This window comes from Odocoileus virginianus, chromosome 13 (genome assembly GCF_023699985.2).
Source record: "Odocoileus virginianus isolate 20LAN1187 ecotype Illinois chromosome 13, Ovbor_1.2, whole genome shotgun sequence".
NCBI lineage: Eukaryota > Metazoa > Chordata > Mammalia > Artiodactyla > Cervidae > Odocoileus > Odocoileus virginianus.
The window spans coordinates 19,504,366-19,518,783 of record NC_069686.1 but is presented as its reverse complement, the minus strand read 5'-3'; the positions used below and the strand labels follow the sequence as shown (position 1 = coordinate 19,518,783).

At 40.9% G+C, this 14,418-nt stretch overlaps 1 protein-coding gene across 1 annotated transcript in view; it reads left to right on the top strand.

Annotated features, from left to right (window-relative positions):
• Window positions 1-14,418, top strand: part of MYO3B (myosin IIIB) — a 408,982-nt gene that overhangs the window by 267,567 nt on the left and 126,997 nt on the right. The window contains exons 24-26 of the mRNA XM_070476366.1: window positions 4,840-4,951; window positions 6,354-6,516; window positions 7,794-7,874. Of these exons, the coding sequence (XP_070332467.1) occupies window positions 4,840-4,951; window positions 6,354-6,516; window positions 7,794-7,874 (356 nt within the window). The remainder of the gene's footprint in view (window positions 1-4,839; window positions 4,952-6,353; window positions 6,517-7,793; window positions 7,875-14,418) is intronic.

The window sequence follows — 14,418 nt, the reverse complement described above, 5'->3', positions numbered from 1 at the left end:
TCCTCATTTAGTAGGATCATATGTTTTTTCTCTTTTATCTTGTTAACATGACAAAGTTTGTGCCTGTATGCTAAGTCGCTCCAGTCGTGTCCGACTCTTTGTGACCCTGTGGACTGTAGCCCACCAGGCTCCCCCTTCCATGGGACTCTCCAGGCAGGAATACTGGAGAGGGTTGCTGTGCCCTCCTCCAGCGGATCTTCCTGACCCAGGGATCAAACCCGCGTCTCTTACATCTACTGCATTGGCAGCAGGTTCTTGACCACTAGGCCCACCTGGGAGGCCCCCAAAGTTGTTTCTAATATTCCCTTATTGTATTTTTAATATTTGTAGAATCTATAGAATATCACCAATCTCATACCTTTGTTTTCTTTCCTTTTCCTAACCTGTATGGCTAAAGGTTTACCAATTTCATTAACCTTCTCAAATAACACCTTTCAATTTCATTCAGTGTCTCTTCTTTATTTCAATGATTTTTCACTATGGTCTTTATTTCCTTTCTTTTGCTGATTTTGGGTTTTATTTGTTCTTTTCCTAATATATGTTAGAGGCTGAACTCATGTATTTGAGACCATTCTTCTTTTTTGTTATAGGTGTTTAATGGTATATATTTCTAAATACTACTACATTTGCAGTATCCCACAAATTTTTGACAGGTTGTGTTTTCTTATACATTTGATCAATTTGATTTCTCTTTTGATTTCTTCTTTGATACATGGGTTATTTTTTCATAGAAGTCTGTTCATAAATATTTGGGAATTTTCCTGGTATCTTCTTGATTTCCAATTTAATTCGGCTATGAACAGAGAATGTACCTTGTGTGACTAAGTCATAGGTTTTTTTGCCCAGAATATAGCCTATTGTGGTAGGTGTTTCATACGTAATTGAAAAGAAAATGTATTCTATTATTTTTAGCTGGAATTTTCTATAAATGTCAGTTAGGTTAGGTTGGTTATTCAAACCTTCCATATCCTTGATGATTTTTTTTTTTTTTTGGTCTACTTGTCCTATCAATTATTGGAAGAGGGTACTGAATTCTCTGACTATAATTGTGTATTGTTAACAAGACACAATTAACAGCATTAGCACCTGTGGCATTAATACTTTTAGGCTCATGTGTTTTCAAGCTGTGTTTTTAAGTGAAAAAATGCTTAGAATTTTTAGTTTTTTTGATGAGTTGACCTCTTTATCACTATGAAATAAACTTCTTTATCCCTCATAATATTTATTTGCTCTGAAATCTACTTTGTTTATATTGATATAGCCAGTCCAGTTTTAATTTGACTAGTATTAGTATGGTATGTCTTTTTCTTTTACTTTTAACTTATTTTATATTTGTGCATTTTTTGATAAGAGTTGATGATTCAGAGAGATTCTTTGCAGTGGTTTAAAGATATGGCCACAAATTCCTTGATACTTAAATCCCTTTAAGAGGTAAACCTTAAATTCTCTCATTAAATGTAATCTGGACTTGGTGACTTGCTTCTTATGAGTAGAAGAATATGGAAGAAGTGATGGTGTATCACATCTAAGCCTCAGTCATAAAAGGCATGACAGATTCCTTCTTGCTTTTTCTCTGGGATCCCTTGTTCTGGTGGAAACCATCTTCTGTTACGAAGACTCTGAAACAGTCATCTGAAGAGGCCTGTGTAGCATGGAACTGAGAAGCATCCTGTCAATAGACAGAAAGAAACTAAGGCTTTTTACCATTAGCCTTGTGATGGCACCATCTTAAAAATAGAGACTCAAGCCTTTAGATGACTGAAGCCCTGGCCAACATCTTGACTGTAATCTCATGTAAGACCCTGAGCCAGAAATGCCCAGATAAGCTGTTCCTAAATTCCTGACCCTCACAAACTGTTAGACAGTAAATGTCTGCTCTTTAACCCATTAAGTTTTGAAGTTATTTGTTATGTAGTAACTGGTACATCTAGTTTAAATAGCTTAAAAACTCTTCCTTGAAAAATTTGTATTTCACACAATAAAACATTTTAGGCAGAAAACTAACATTTTTGGATAGAGATATTTTTCAACTGTATAGTTACTCTTTTAATAACTTACATGTTTTAATAAGATAAGGTCTTGTAAAATTTATCACTTTCCATAGAGCTCTGAAATAGGAAAGGGCTCTTAGGTCATTGGAGGGCCAACAGGAACTATGTGGAACCCTTGATACTATGTGCAATATGTTGTATCAAGAGCATTTTCCTGAGAAAAAATGTTTATAGCTTTTACCAGATTTTCATAGAGTCTTCCACCACCCTCCCCCCCACCACTTATCTGTTTCCCATTGCTCCCTGTGAAAATTCAGATACAAGAGACTTACCTGTGGTTAGAGATGAAAGACCTTCTCACTCTTAACTCAGGGCTCAAACTCCAATCTGAGAGATGAATTCTACCTATCAGAGATAGCTCAGGGCAGAACTGGTGAACAGCTCAGGATAGAACTCTTGAATAGAGAGATAGAACTGATCTTTATATTGTTCTCAAGTACTCAGACCCTCAAGACAAATCTTTACATGTATTATTTTGCTGTTTCATTGTCTCCTGCTTATTTAACTCATCAAGCTGCTTCAAGAAGGGGGTGGAATGGATCTCGAAAAGATGTCCCCTTGGTGGCAGACCTGTTATCTTTGTGCCTTTCATTTCATTTTTGCCCTTATATTGAAGTGTTGAAGCATAGAGAAGCTCAGTCGAAGTGCTTGTTTGTCTTGTCTTGTTTTTAACCGTATTATCTGTTAGAATACTCTGTGGAGAAAACACACTGTACTCATACTTCTCTGACCTGACTACTGTAGACATATCACTTAAATGCTTCCTTAATGTTTTTTGAAATCTTCACATCTTGACAGTACTGTTATCCATCTCTTCCTGAACTAAAATCTACATATGAATGTTATTATCATAATAAGAGATTTGAAGTGCTAAAAATCAAAGTTAATTTCTAATATTTATATTAATTCAAGATATATTCTGCCTATTTAGAAATTGCTAAGAAGCATCCATGGATGCCCCCAAAACAAGGATAAACCCTTGAATGGATAGTTACAACAGATCTTGTAATCTCACATACTGCATAGTTCTGGCCATTCATTAGATTCTCTTTAAATGTTTCATCACCAAGAGTATTGAGCAATCATCCTGAGCAAGCCTGTCTGATTAAGGCCAAGGAAGCCCTTAATCATATTATAAACATATAATCATGCCATTTATTATTTATAGCATATAGTCCATTTTATAAATGGCCAGGACTAAAGGAAAAGAGAGTAGGGAAGTCTTGCTTTTATCAGTGACTTTTACATCTTAAGCTATCTGTACATTACCTGTCCCAAAACATTCACCCCATAGAGATTTGCCATCTATTTCTACCATCCCCATGCACTCTAGTACACAATCTTTTTGCTTTAGCCAAAGCCAAATCTAAGAACCCATGACTCAAACTACAGTCCTTGAGAAACTAAGGCTAAAGAATATGTGCTGATGCCACGAACTGCCCAGACCTCAGCCTGACCCCTGGCTGTCCCTCCTCCCACCTAGCTCCAGGAACGTCTGCTGTGAACAGGCTCCTGGGCTTGGCCAGATGACCTAGCATGGTCCTGGCCACCATTCAGGGGTTCTGAGAGAAAACTGCTTCTCTTCCTCAAAGGTGGAAACAGAGACTCAGAGTCTTAGAAACATTCTCAGAATCTCTGAATGCAAATGTTTTGAGCAAAATCAGCATTCGAGCATTTGAGCAAACTTGCAGAACAATCTTGTAGCACAAAGATAAAGTTAAATGGCTCAGGTGCTAATCAAGTATGTTCATCTTTCCATAAACAGAAAGCATGGGGATATTTGGTAAGAGGAAAGGACATATTTTTTATTTTGGTGATTTTCTTAAAAAGTAAAAATGGCTCTACATTTTAAAGCAGTTCTAAAATAACAGATCACCCTTGTCCGAGGAATGACAGGAAAATCCTCTGACAAAGAAATACTTCCAAGTGGTTGAATTTAATTACAGATGGCAACAAGGAGCAAAGGAAAGATGCTTGAAAGTTTGTAAAAGAAAAGCTAAGGTAAAGTTTTCTAAAAAGATAATATATTCAACATCATGTACATATATATGCATATACATGTATATAGACATACCTATGGACATATATATATATACAAGCTTACATATATATATATACACACACACACACACACACACACACACACACACACATATATATGTATATATATATATAATTTGGTCATGTTCTTTGAATCTACCCAGAAACTCTTTCATCTGAAAGTATGGAAGTTTATTAAAATGAGTAATTTAGGAAGACAGATGTGGTTTTGGTGGTTGTCTCAAAAAAACATACCCACGTTTTACCTTGAGAGAGACATAGAGCTTAACAGACAGAATCAGTAGTGTCAGGCTGTGATCATTTTTGCTATCTACACATTGCTTCAGATGGAATTTTCAAAGCAGAGCCAAAATTCATACAGCGAGATGACAAATTATTTTTAAAAGATTAATACATTTAAAATGATAACTTTTACTGGGAGAGCTGTCTAAACTTCAGTTTTTTAAAGGATTAGATACTTTGATTTTGCATGTAAAAGATGCCATGTATGCTTTGAATATGAATTACAAGCAATACTGAAAGGAAAATACACATAGCAGAAAATATGAAAGTAGATAAGAGCCAATAAGCATGAATTGTGTATCTTCCACTACCTAGTACACTATTATTTATGCTCAACAAATATTTGATATTAAAAAACAAGACATGTCAATGGGCCCAGAGCAACTCTATGATACTGAATCAAATGGTGACTAAAAATGCTTTATTTCACTGTTCTATTTTGTAGGTATTATTACTTGGCATTCAGAGCACATCAAACACCTCTTGCTAGCAAAGAGAGTTGCATCGCTATCTTGGAAAAGTCCAGATTAGATCACTGGCTGCTGGGAAAAACAAAGGTAGTTCTTTCTTTGTTGTTTAGATTGTCACTTGAGATACTCTGCTGTGTACCTCGGTCTCTTATCAGTGATTTGAATAGCTCTGTAAGTTTTGTAACTTACCAAACAAGACCCCAACCTAACAGTGATCTTTGCTGGTCTTGGGTCCGGAGTCCTAGGACCTCAGGGGCCAAAAGAGGAGAGTTTGCTTCCTGTTCTGCATATACTTTGAGAACCATTTAACATTTCTAGAATGAGATTTTTGAGCTCATTTTTAAATGTCCTTTTCTTCAGTGCTGCTTATTCCAGCACTTCAGGCAAATACACAAATCATGTTAATGACAATAATGAGTATCTTTTATACTTTTGTCTTTTTTTCATTAGACTCGTGTTGTTTACTGCCCACTCTGATTAGTAGTCTCATCACATCTAGCTTTTAATTTGGGGAAACATATTCCTGCAAGATTCCAGGTTTTTGTGGTCCACTCTGAATTGCCCTACAATGCCAGCCTTAGCCTGATTGTGGATGGCAATGCTGCTGCTCCTCGGTAGAAATTAGATCACTGTGGCCCATTCAAGCCCCATTCCCTCAGAACTTCTGTCGGCCCTGGTCAGTTTTTCTGGTTTAACACCTCTATCAGAGCTGAGGGGGAAAAGATCAAGCTGAGAAAATGGAACTCATGGCAGAACTGAGGCCAGCCTGGAGAACATTTAGGATCTCCTAAAACCCTGTTAACTTCATCGTCTGTGTACATTAATAGTCCCACATTGGCTCAACCTTACAAGGGGAATTAATTATATTTGCTTCCAAGAAATCAGTAATGTTAGCATAAATCAAGTCACTGTAAACTTTATTTAGATGATGTTTTAATATTTATGTTAATTTGTTGGAGCAGAATGAATTTCTGTGTGGGAGTCTGTTATTGTTGTTTAGTCATTCAGTCATGTCTGACTCTTTTGCGACCCCATGAACTGTAGTCCACCACGCTCCTCTGTCCGTGGGATTTCCCAGGCAAGAATACTGGAGTGGGTTGTTGTTTCTTTCTCCAGGGAATCTTCCTAACCCAGAGATCAAACCCACATCTCCTGTATGGGGAGGTGGTTTCTTTACCACTGAAGAATCATTGGCAGGATTTATCTCAGCCTGGTGGCTCAGACAGTAAAGAATGCAGTAAAGAATCTGCAATATAGGAAATCCAGTTTTGATCTGTGGGTGAGGAAGATCTCCTGGAGAAAGGAATGGCTACCCACTCCAGTGTTCTTGCCTGGAGAATCCCATGGACAGAGGAGTCTGGTGGGCTACAGTCCATGGGGTAGCGAAGAGTCAGACACAGCTGAGCAACTAACACACTTCTTTAACCCTCAGCACCAGAGGAGCTCTTGGGAGCCTATATGTAATGCTAAAACTGATGTCTTATTTCAGGTTTTTCTCAAGTATTATCATGTCGAGCAGTTAAATTTGCTGCTGCGGGAAGTCATAGGCAGAGTGGTTGTGCTGCAGGCCTATGCCAAGGGGTGGCTGGGAGCCAGGAGATACAGAAGAGTCAGAGAGAAGAGAGAGAAGGGGGCTGTTGCCATCCAGTCAGGTAAACAGCCCTGAATCTTGGCATTTCGTTAAGTGCTTGAGGGCACTCACCTTTTGTTCTTCTCAGTGGTTCCTCTTCTTCCCTCCCTCCTGCCTTCAGCAAATATTTATCAAGTATCTACTGCAGGCCAGGCCTTGTGCTTGGTGCTGGGGGTACAGCTGTGAGCAAGACTGCCACAGTCTCTGACCTCCAGATAAGCAAACGAGCCATCCCTACCCATGGCAAGATAGACGCAGTAGCAGTGGATGGATGTAAAACGCAAATCACACAGACATGTGCCCCAGCTCCCAGTTGACCCACCTCATACACACTTCATGTCCATTACCAGGTTTTCATCATCAGAATTGCTACTGTCTGTCACATCCAGGAGGCTTTTCTAGCTCAGACAGAGCTTGTAAACCTTGGCAGCTAATCACTAGGCTCTGTCATACGCCCAGCCCTGTCAGTGTCTCTTGGCACACACGTGTCATTTGTGTCCCAAATAGTGTCTGAGTTCCTGTGCTACTGCAGGCAGTTGTCCCAGGTCTTGAACACAGCAGATGATTTCCTCTGTGTTGTTGTAACCCAGAATCATAACGTCCACTTGGACTTCATGACCTCATTCAGTGACGTGGAGAGCTATAGCGCTCAGGGAGGAAGTGGAAAGGAGAGCTGGTCATGCTCCTGGTAGCAGTTCAGTGCCTGGTACTCTGAAGGACTCAACACCCTGCCCCCAGCCCCTTGTTCCCTTTCTCTTCTCTTCATTCGTTTCCCATGCATTTTCCCTTTCCGTCACGCATTCCTTCCCTGAACGCAGTTCTATACATAGTCCCCCCTCCACAAATGCAAATGTGATGCTACTAATCATTATTATTTATTTTTCTCTCCTTCAATTTTCATGTGTTCTACCTTTCTCCCAATAAAAAATACAGAGTGAGTCAGGCCATTCCAGTCCTCTCCTACCCCTCAAGTCCTGAAGGCAGAGCTTCCTCCATGGGTTGGAATGACAGGGCCCCACCTCACCTGGACAGGGCTCCAAGTGATTCATAAGTGGAATCCAGAGGTTGTGGAAATTCACTGCCTGAACCAAAATGACTCCTTCTCAAAAGCATCTTGGAGGCCGAGCTGAGAGTACATAGAGGCCCCACCATCACTCACGTAGCTCTGCTTATTTTGTTCAGTGAGAAAGCAGTGGGGAGGAGGAGAGGGGTAGAGGATTGGAGGGAAACAGCTTATATCAATTCTCTGGCACGTTCTTAAATTAATGTCATTCCTAGCACATGGTTTTATATTTTTAGCCTGGAGAGGATATGATGCTCGGAGGAAATTTAAGAAAATAAGCAACAGAAGGAGTGAGTCTGCTGTTCATATTCACGCAGGTAATTAAAACATCATTTTCATAGTATCCACTTGGAAATCTTCTGTGATTAAGTTCATATGAGTTTCAAAAAGCTGAAAGGTTAATAATTCAGGAGCACTGGAAGAGGAGTCAAGAGTTCTGGTGGGGTCTAGCGTTTGTTCTGATTCACCCCTCTCCATGTGATGATTGAGAGCACTGGCCGCGTGCCATACCTTGGCTAAGAATGCTCCAAGTAGGTTCTCTTGTATTCCCAGTTTTATAGAGGGGGAAAACAAGGCACAGGGAAGTGAAATAACTTGTCCATAGTCACACAGCTAGTCAGAGGCCGAGTCAGCACTCATTCACAGACACTTTGGATAGAGTCCATTTTCCATAGTGCCAACTGAGCAATTCCCTTCCCCTCCTGGAGTCACTTGTCTGCAAACAAGAACATTGGCTAGAAAGGTCTGAAAGGTCTTCCAAACTTGGAATTCTCTAACTATATGCTCAGCCTGTCTCTTCATAGCACAGAGAGAGGAATAACTCAGGTACTTGCCTGGCAAACTGTGTTTCCCACACCCAGGCCTGTGTGTGACTTCAGTGGTCCTCTGGGCCCCATGGGGTTAGCATGCTGCGGCTCAGCTTGTAGCTGCCTGAGCACCTCAAGCTCTGGCTCCCGGGTCACTCTGCTCTTCTGCAAAGGGCAATATCCACAGGAGTTGTGGGGCTCAGCTCCCTCTGTCTTTTGAAGCTGCATGTGCCTAGTTGAGGCTTTGGAAGAGCTAGGCCCCAGAGCACATACACCCGGGCTCTGAGAACACAAGATATCAGAGATGGAACGAGAGAGAAGTGACCAGGCCAGTGGACTCTGCAGCAGAGAGAGAGAGAGGGTTTCAGATACTGCCAAAGCCTAACATATATTTTCAGATATAAACTTTGAGCTTATCTATTGTTGATTCCCTTATCATAAAGTATGTAGGGTCATAAATCAAATTTTCCCTCTCTGAAAATCATCTTTAGATGGCTCCCTTTTGGACTCCGTTATTGCCACATGAACATGCATAAGAACAGATGGGTGAGTGGCTCCATTATACCAGGACACTCGGCTGCATCTTTTCAGCGCAGCACCTGTGGGGTGGGTACACTATGAAGGGTCCTTTTGTTTCGTGGGACTAGAGAGAACACGTTTCTTTAAGTAGCTTCTGTTTTTTTAAACTTTGGAAACAACCTCCTTCTTAGCCTGGCAGCTAGTGTCCCACATATCAAGTGATATTGGGAGCTTCCGAGTCCCCATGGGCTTGGGCAGGCATGTAGTTATTGAGGGTGGTACTGACACCACCTCACCCTCTTGGCAGGAGAGTGTGACAGCCAGAGCAAAGGCGGGCAATGTCTCGTTGCCCTTCAGCCAACATCACAGACAGGAGTTGAGGGGCTGGTTTTGTGTTAGTGGTAAAGATACTCAGATAGGGTAACGACATTTGCAATTTTATGGGCAGATTACTTTTACTTGGAAATGTTTTCATTATGTTTCAATTCAAAGGCGGTGTTGATCTAAAAGCAAGGCAGCTCATTCCAATGTCTCTGTTTTGGGGTGTGCTCTTCCTAAAGTATAATCCTCTCATTACAAGCTCTTCATGTCCCTGGGACATTTCAAGTAGAACAAACCCTAAATATAGGGGTACTGTTACTTTTGAATCCTGCAGAAGTGGCTTCGGGATGCTATCACAATACAACCTTCTCTGGATATTTTCTAAGGTTATTCTCTAATTTATTATTTTTTCAACAAATCATTTCATTTGAAATGTAGACTGCAATGTGTTTGGTTTATATTTCAGGTTCTGGCCTATTGTCTTTTTTTTTTTTTTTTAAATCATGCTGCAATGCTCTGTTATATAGTTTTTGAAAGAATAGCCCTTGAAATTTAGGAAGCATTTGGCCTACATGTTGCTACAGAGCGGCGCATATTGAAATTTGTTTTCCTTTCATCTCCTTCCCAATAAAAGCAGCCGCTCGGCTTATCCCTTTAGCTTCCTCAGAACTTCCTTTCAGAATTCCCGATCTATTACGGCACATTCACATACCAGAAACAAGATGCCTTTTCATGCTGTCAACCTTTTTCATCTGAAATGTAAATTAATTCTTGCTGGTATGCCTTGACAGAGATCAAAGTCAGAGTATTAACCTTCCCGGGCTTTCTCCAGAATCTGTCCCCAGGACAGGGCTGCGGCTGTTAGGAGGCCTGTGTCCGCGTTAGGGGCCCTCCTCCAGGCAGTACTTGGCCTGGGCACCACCATCTCCAAGTCCCAGGGTTTTTTTTGGAAATGACTCCATCAGTACTTTAAATCAGGTGAGCTATGATCTGCTGGGCTAGACTTGGGAGAGACGAGCCGCTCGTTTGAATTGTGGGCCGTTCGCTCAGACTCCCGGAGCTGTTCAAGTGGTTCTGATGGCGAGTGATCTCAGCGGGCATGATCGAGGGAGGGACAGGGCTCCAGACTGGAAACCTCTCCCTTTGCTCCCTGGTATTTTCCTGCCTGTCAGTCTTTGAGGTAGGCCTCATTTGCATTTTCAAAATAAACAGATGCCTTTCAAATACATGAGCTGGTGGTCTCAAGCTCTCTGTGGGCCTGAACTGTTCACCAGCCAGTGAGCAATGCTGGAAAAGAAAACAAATGGGGAAACATGCTAGGCACATGCACACACATTTCCTGTGTGCACAACATTGTGCCGGCAATAAAGGGCCATTGTGAGATGCGGGTTCACCGGGAGAGAGCCTGCTGAGGATCTGGGCAAAAGTAGCCTTCCTCGGTTTCTTTTTTCAAGGAGAGGGAAACAACTTCAAATGTCACCTTGGTGAGAAGTGGCAAGCTTTATTGTGTTTTTATTTTTGATTAATGCTGATAATAGGTTCTTGCTATGGGGAAACATAATAAAACAATTTAAAATATGTACTTTTTTAATCAGAAAAATAATTGCAAACATATTCCTGTTTGGATAGATGGGGTATTCTAAGTAAAAACTAATAGTTGTCACCCCATCACTAATGTATTATTGTTGTTTTTTTTTTTCTTAATGAATTCTTAAGTTTCAGAGAATGGATATCACTATATTTTGTCAAAGAAAATTGCATACATTCCTCAGTAAATACTACCAAAACAAAAAACCTGCAGGGAATTTTTTTTTTAAAAGATCTACAGTGTCTCATTCTCTAAGTTTTTGACAGCACAATTTTTAAAAATTAACCCTCTGACTCAAAAGCTGTTTTTTAAGCAAGAGCAAAGTGCCAGGCTCCTCATCTCACAGGGGAGAAGCCCTCAGTGACAGTGGAGCCTGAGGGACTGGGAAGGAACTTCAAAGGGTGTCTCCAGGAGGAGCTGGCTCTCACAGCCTCTCTCCCCCTCTTTCCCCCAGCCCTCCAGGAGCGGGAAGAGCCCATTGGTTTATAACACTTTCTCATCTAATTGCTTCAGTGCTTTGGAAATTGTTTTCTCTTTCTCTCTGTTATCTGATCAGCATCCTACTTACTCCCCTCCTTGGTCCTACAAGGGATAACAGCACTAAAATCTATTGCCATTTCTCCTTCTAATGCCCTCTGAGGGGAGTGGTTTTTGTAATAGCATCCTCAGTCCTGCTAAGGCTGAGAGGCCCTCTTCCTTGAGCCTGTGAGCAGGCATTTTAAACCAGCTGCAGCTGGAACCCCTGGGCACATCATGTGACGCCAGCCAATGGGAATTGCTTTAAATGCAGTTTCCAAAGAGGAAAGCAAGCACAGAATCCAGACAGGCTCTCCTCCTTCTCCAGGTTAACTTCTTTTAAAAGTCTGACCCCACATCATGACAGAAGCAAGTTTTAATACTTAAAACGCCTGAACTTTTAAACCTCTCTCAGGGTAAGCCTTCCTCCTAGTCTTTTCTAATTTTGAAAGGCTGATTCCTTTAGCATTGTTGGTGGGTTGGCAATGACTGGGTTGTTGCAATAATTTCCTAGAACTAGATTTCCAGAAATATCCCTAGGTGTACAGAACAACTATATTTTAAATTAGGAAATTTCTTTATTTCATTCACTTATTCAACTACTGTTTAAGTAACTGCTTTATGCTGGAGCTACTCTCAAGGTGAACAATGGGATTTAGTTTGGGGCTTCAGATTTTTCATCTTCAACACAGAGGATTAAAAAACATGCTTCCCTCAAATGGACGCTGTTTGTATAATCAAGTACTCTATGCTATGTCAGCACTCCTTGGAAGGGAATTCTGTTAAACACCAAAGAGTCAAAATCATTATAATATATAGCTGAGGATATACTTTGAAATGGGTTCCCCTGGTGCCTTAGTAGTAAAGAATCTGCCTGCCAATGCAGGATATATGGGTTCAATCCCTGGGTCAGGAAAATCCCCCAGAGGAGGAAATGGCAACCCACTCCAGTATTCTTGCCTGGGAAATCCCATGGACAGAAGATCCTGGTGGACTACAATCCATGGGGTTGCAAAAGAGTCAGACACAACTTAGCGACTAAACAACCAGCAACAATACATTGAAATGGCCCAAGCTTCTTGAAGGTAAAAATGATTAGGCAGATGTTTTTCAGTTTGATGAATCTGTGCATAAGCACGTTGTTGATCGCCAGTCAAACAGTAAAGGAAAGTCAAATGAATGTACCCAGTGAGGGAAAATATCCACTTTGGACACATAGGAGGAAAACAAGCATGCTCCTTTATGCATCTCTATCATTCCTTCCTATTCCATTGTTTCTTCACTCATTCTGTTTCTGACCTTTGGAAATATTCCTGGTCGTTTTGCACAAAAAATGTGATTTCTCAAAATGTGATTGAAGAAAAGTTCCAAACTCTTTTTGGCAGGGGCCAGCTGCCTCTCCATTCCTGGTATTTCAGGCCATTTCCACACAAGAGTAAAACAACATCTAGGAGAAGGAATTAACTGGCACACCTGAGCTAGAGATGAACGGAGAGCTCACACTTGCTCCACTGTCTTCCAAACCTCTGATTAACTGAAGGAAGGTGCCTTTCAGGCTATGTGAGGGTGCTGCAGAGTCCGCTTGCACTGTTTGGCCTTCTCTGACTCTCTGTAAGTAAAGGTCTGTGACTGGTTTCTGACAACCACAGGCATAACTTCTTAGAGAAGGAGAATGTTTGGGGGGGTTAAGGATTGTGATTTACTTTGGGAAAATGTGCCTTGTCTGTGAGCTGGGTCAGGACATACAGAGAGCTCCAGAAACATGGCTTCAGGGAAGTGGTGTATAGCAGAGACAGGTCTGGCCTTAGCCTTGAGGTTTCTGTCAAGAAATGGGCTCTGCAAAACCTCACTGGGCACAAGCAGTAAAATTCTCACCATGAAGTAAATTGTGATGCAAAGGAATGTCCTTTGTTCTGAAATCAAATTATTGCCCATGTTAGGATTAAACACCCAGCATGTAAAGTACTGTTAACCTAATTAACAGTTAGAGAATAAGCTTCAAAGCCAGTGTGGAACTGAGGTCTGCTTTTTCCTGATATCATACTGACATGGCATGGAAATGCTGAAGATGAAACTTTGGTGCAGCGGTTGGCATCCCAGGACTCAAGGTTAAATTTCAGAGTAAACCCATGGCTAGAGCCTCTTCAGGTGGGAATCATTTCCTCCCTTATGGACTGCATGTAGAGCTCCAGAATCTGGCTGCAAAAAGGCAGTTCTTCAGATGGTAGCTTTACCACCTCACCATTGAGTGAAGCAGCATTATAGTCAATAATTGATTAGTAATAATGTCAACAACACTCTTGAATTGCATTTATGTCTTTTATTTTTTCACACAGAATCATAAAATGTGATGTCACATTTTACGAAACCCTTATTAGCTTTTGGACTCTGTCCAAATAATAGTAAAGAAAGTTTTAGGGGGAGAATTAATTGTGCTGTGCAAAGAATTGTTGAACTTTTTTCCCCGAAAGACTACTGTGTGTAGAAAGGCAGATTTTGTTTTCTCCCCAAACAGATGAAACAGAAGCACAGAGTCTACATAAGTTGTCTCCCCTTATGTGTTATGTGAGCTTAATGACTAATATCAGAGCCCTGTTCTGAGTCTTCACCCAATGCTCTCTTTAGCAGACCAGCTCTAACATTGGTTTCCATCTTGGATATGACACCAGTCAAAGCTTTGGGGAGAGTTTTATATACCATCCTAGGCATGTGGACTTTGGAGTCAAAATTACTTTAAATCCTGGCTGTACCACCAGGTTTGTCATATGGTTTAGGGGAAATTGCTTAACTTCTGAACCTTAGTTTCCTTAGCTACAAAATGGGACTCATTAAGGTCTAATTCTCAGGACTGTTGTGAAGATCATAGCAGGTAATTTACACAAAGTATCCCACATGGGACCTGGCACATGGCAGCTATTCAGCAAGTGTCAATTTCCTCTCTGTCCCCACTTCCTAAGTATGAAGTTACTTGAGGGGAAAAAAAAATCAGTCTGTGAAATACTCTTCCATGATTAGAATAATAATGTTGTAACTTCAGAAAGATGAAACTATTTCTATCACTTTTGGAGGAAAAGATAGTGCATGTCAGATCTCAAATACAGTTATAATAAA